Source organism: Otolemur garnettii, unplaced genomic scaffold, assembly GCF_000181295.1.
Source record: "Otolemur garnettii isolate 467f Iridium unplaced genomic scaffold, OtoGar3 scaffold00211, whole genome shotgun sequence".
Classification (NCBI taxonomy): Eukaryota; Metazoa; Chordata; class Mammalia; order Primates; family Galagidae; genus Otolemur; species Otolemur garnettii.
In genome coordinates this window covers 901,616-906,044 of record NW_003852606.1, presented here as the reverse complement: position 1 = coordinate 906,044, position 4,429 = coordinate 901,616, and the positions used below count along the sequence as shown (strand labels likewise).

The window sequence follows — 4,429 nt, the reverse complement described above, 5'->3', positions numbered from 1 at the left end:
AATTGAGACAGAGTCTCACTTTGTCATTCTCAATGGCACCATAGCTTATGTGGCATCACAGCTCACAGCAACCTCAAACTCCTAGGCTCAAGCAATACTCTTGCCTCAGCCTCCCTAGTAGCTGGGACTAAAGGCACTCGCCATAGTGGTCAGCTTTTTTTCCTGTTTGTTTAGAAGGCTGGGCCTGGGTTCGAATCCATCAGCCACAGAACATGGGTGGTGTCCTAACCACTGAATTACAGGCACCTAGCCTAGCTAAAGCAATCTGTCTGCTTGGCCTCTCAGAGTGCCAGGATTACAGGTATAAGCCACCATGCCCAGCCATTTCTCATTCATTTTTCTTTCCTTTTTTTTTTTTTTTTTTTTTTTGAGACGAAGTCTCATTTTGAGGCTCTCAGTAGAGACCCTTGCATCACAGCTTACAGCAACCTCAAATTCTTGGGCTTAAGCGATTCTCTTGCCTCAGCCTCCCAAGTAGCTGGGACTATAGGCACCATAATGCCCAGCAAAGTACTTTTCTTTCTTTTATTTTTTTGGGACAAAGTCTCACTTCATGGTCCTTGGTAGAGTGCTGTAGTGTCATAGCTCATAGCAACCTCAAACTCCTGGGCTCAAGTGATCCTCTTGCCTCAGCCTCCTGAGTAGCTGGAACTACAGGCACCTGCCATAATGCTGGGCAATTTTTAAAAAACAAGGTTTTGGGCGGCTCCTGTGGCTCAGTGGGCAGGGCACCAGCCCCATATACTGAGGGTGGTGGGTTCAAACCCGGCCCCGGCCAAACTGCAAAAAAAAATGGCGGGGCATTGTGATAGGCGTCTGTAGTCCCAGCTACTTGGGAGGCTGAGGCAAGGGAATCGCCTAAGCTCAGGAGTTGGAGGTTGCTGTGAGCTGTGTGATGCCACGGCACATTACCAAGGGTGATAAAGTGAAACTCTGTCTCTACAAAAAAAAAAAAGAAGAAAGAAAAAACATAAAAAACCCCAGAGTCTCGCCCTTGCTCAGGCTGATCTCGAACCTGTAAGCTCAGGCAATCCACCCACCTTGGCCTCCCAGTGTGTTAGTACTTGTCTTTCTTTCTTTCTTTCTTTCTTTCTTTCTTTTTTTTTTTTTTGCAGTTGTTGGCAGGGGCTGGGTTTGAACCCACCACCTCTGGCATGTGGGGCTGGTGCCCTACTCCTTTGAGCCACAGGTGCTGCCCAGTACCTTTTCTTTTCTTTTTTTTTTTTTGAGACAGAGCCTCAAGCTGTCCCGTTGGGTAGAGTGCCCTGGCATCACAGCTCACAGCAACCTGCAACTCCTGGACTCCTGGGCTCAAGCGAGTCTCCTGCCTTAGCCTCCCAAGTACCTGGGAACACAGGCGCCTGCCACAATGCCCGGCTATTTTTTGGTTGCAGCCATCATTGTTGTTTGGTGGCTAGGCTGGATTCAAACCCGCCACCTTAGGTGTATGTGGCTGGTGCCTTAGCCACTTGAGACACAGGCGCCGAGCCCCAGTACTTTTCAATTGGCAAAAATAATCAGTTTTCAGAAAGTTTTTGTCTAAATTTTTTGTGTAATGGAAAAGCCTACTCAAGGTTTCTTTCCTTTTTAAAAAACAAATTTTTTGGCTGGGCGCGGTGGCTCACACCTGTAATCCCAGCACTCTGGCAGGCTGAGGTGGGCGGATTGCCTAAGCTTAGGAGTTCGAGACCATCCTGAGCTAGAGCAAGACACTCCGTCCCTAAAAAAATAAAAAAAAAAAAATAATAATAGCCACGCCTTGTGGCGGGCGCATATAGTCCCAGCTATTAGGGAGGCTGAGGCAAAAGAATCGCTTCAGCCAAGAATCTGAGGTTGCTGTGAGCTATTATGCCACAGCACTCTACCAAGGGCAACAAAGTGAGACTCTGTCTCAAACAACAACAAAATTTTCTGTTTTTCTAAATTGGTATTTGATTAGTAGGAATTATTTGTGTAGTAAATATGTTACAAAGATTTTTCTAGTTTGTCGCTTTTTTTTTTTCTTGGAGACAGAGACTCACTTGTCACCCTGGGTAGAGTGCCCTGGCGTTACAGCTCACACCAACCTCAAACTCTTGGGCTCAAGCAATTCTCTTGCCTCAGCCTCCAGAGTAGCTGGGATTACAGGCGTCCACTACAACGCCATCTATTTTTAGAGGCGGGGTCTTGCTCAGACTGTTCTCCAACCTGTCAGCTTAAGCAATCCACCTGCCTCGACCTCGCAAGAGTGCTAGAATACAGGCGTGCGGCACCGCGCCTGGCCCTCCGTCGCTTTTTTTTTTTTTTTGAGACACAGCCTCAAGCTGTCCTCCTGGGTAGAGTGCTGTGGCATCACAGCTCACAGCAACCTCCAACTCCTGGGCTCAAGCGAGTCTCCTGCCTCAGCCTTCCAAGTAGGTGGGCCGGCTACTTTTTGGTTGCAGCCCTTATTGTTGTTTTGGCGGTCCTGGGCTGGATTCAAACCCGCCATCTTGGGTGTATGTGGCTGGCGCCGAGCCTGTCGCTTACTTTTTTAACTTGCTTTATGCTAGCCTTGCGGACAAATTGATCAAGATTTTATGTGTTCTGGCTTCGCTGTAGTGTTAAGAAACTCTATTTAGGACTTCAGAAGTATACCGCGTATTTCCTTTCCCTTCAGATAGTTTTAGGGGTTCATTTGTAGCGTTTACATTTTTAATCCACCTGGAATGTATTTACGTTCTAGGCCAATTTCTGGCTCCTCTGCCAGAAAACAATCAGGTGTTGCTTAGCAACCTCCACTGGGATTGGCGTTCCGCTTCTTTTCAGAGAGGAAAAACAGCGGCTCTCCGTTTCAAGTTGACGTAACCTCAGAGTGTTGCCTAGTAACGTCGTTTCTGACAATGTGATTGGACTCTTCTCCAGTCCCACCCACCCCCCATCCTCCAGTGCCAGAAAGAACAAAACTAGAAACTTAATCTCTTGGTTAGAAAACAAGAGCAGCTTACGCGTTGCATAGCAACCAGGTCTCCCGACGCGCCCTTTGAGACCTGAGTCGGAAACAAGCGCCCCGCTCAAAGATGGCGACCGCTTCTGCCCTGTTCAATTTATTTTATACTTGATAGTCCTGACGATAATTCAGTTTTCTCCATATAGCCTCAGAAGGGGCTCTATGGGCCCTTTCTCAGTCTTCCACTCGGCGTGTGTGAACGATGGAGATAAAATAAACGCTCTCTGAATGCCCCACACAAATATGGTCGCCGGTGCGGTATCAGCGCCACGAAGCCGCCCGGCGCGGGTTCGTGCGCAGCGCAGGCGCACTTCCGCCCATTCCCCGGTAGCTGCTGCGGCGGCGGTGGTGGCTGCTGCACAGGGCATGGTCCCGGGGTCAGAGGGCCCGGCCCGAGCCGGGGGCCTGGTGGCCGATGTGGTGTTTGTGATCGAGGGTACGGCCAACCTGGGACCCTACTTCGAGGGGCTTCGCAAGCACTACCTGCTCCCGGCCATCGAGTGAGTGGGATTTCTGCGAGCCCATCCCCACTCTCCGACATTAGTTTCTCACAGCTCCTTGTCTGACCCCGACTTTTCACCTGCGACCCACACAGGTATTTTAATGGTGGTCCTCCTGCTGAGACGGACTTCGGGGGAGACGTAAGTTCTGGGGCTACTGAGTCTGAGGGAGGAGGGACTGACCGCCAGGCCTTCCGGATCTGAGGGAGAAGGAGCTGGGGGCCCGGACTCCTCAGTCTGAGGGAGGAGGAGGGGCTGGGCACCCGGATCCCTGAGTCTAAGGGGGCCGGAGGGACTGGGGGCTAGGCCTGGGTCTGAGGGAAGAGGAGGGGCTGAGGGTGGAGGAGGGGTTGGAGGTCCGGACTCTTGCGTCTGAGGGAGGAAAAGGCTGAGGAATTCTTGGTTCTGGAGAAACAGGAAGCTGGGAGCCATGATTCCTTGTTTAAGGGAAGAGGGAGTTGGGAGTCCCGATTTAAAAGTTTTTCTGTTCTCTTGTCTCCCCCAGTATGGGGGCACCCAGTACAGCCTGGTGGTGTTCAACACGGTGGACTGCGCTCCTGAGTCCTATGTACAATGTCACGCTCCCACCAGCAGCGCCTATGAGTTTGTCACCTGGCTCGATGGCATTAAGTGAGCTTTTCCCCTAACTTGGGGCAGGTTGGGGGAGTTTGTGAAGGACAGGGAATGAATGGTTTGAGCTGTAGCAACCATTCCTTCACATTGGGTGGTTGAGAGGAGTATGAGGGTGACTGTGTTTTTGCCCCTAAGGCACTTCTGTGTGCTTAGCAATATAACCATCTGGTTTAGAAGCAGAAAACAATTCCCATTCAGAGGCTTGGCAGAGTTCCAGCAGCCACCTGGTATTCCATGTGTGAGTCATCCCTTTCTGTCATCTATTTCCCTTTCTGCTTCACTACTTCCTTTTTTTCTTTTCTTTTCTTTTCTTTTTTTTTTTGAGACC

The 4,429-nt window shown here is 50.2% G+C and overlaps 1 protein-coding gene across 3 annotated transcripts in view; it reads left to right on the top strand.

The window, feature by feature from the left end:
• The first annotated feature begins 3,283 nt into the window (after nucleotides 1–3,283).
• The window catches only part of MED25 (mediator complex subunit 25), a 23,815-nt gene continuing 22,669 nt past the window's right edge, over nucleotides 3,284–4,429 (top strand). The window contains exons 1-3 of one of the 3 annotated variants that reach the window (XM_012812546.2): nucleotides 3,284–3,468; nucleotides 3,564–3,609; nucleotides 3,974–4,098. In XM_012812546.2, coding sequence (XP_012668000.1) covers nucleotides 3,335–3,468; nucleotides 3,564–3,609; nucleotides 3,974–4,098 — 305 coding nt within the window. In that variant the 5' untranslated portion in view covers nucleotides 3,284–3,334. The remainder of the gene's footprint in view (nucleotides 3,469–3,563; nucleotides 3,610–3,973; nucleotides 4,099–4,429) is intronic. The other 2 variants (XM_003801469.1, XM_012812547.1) reach the window with 2 other exon arrangements.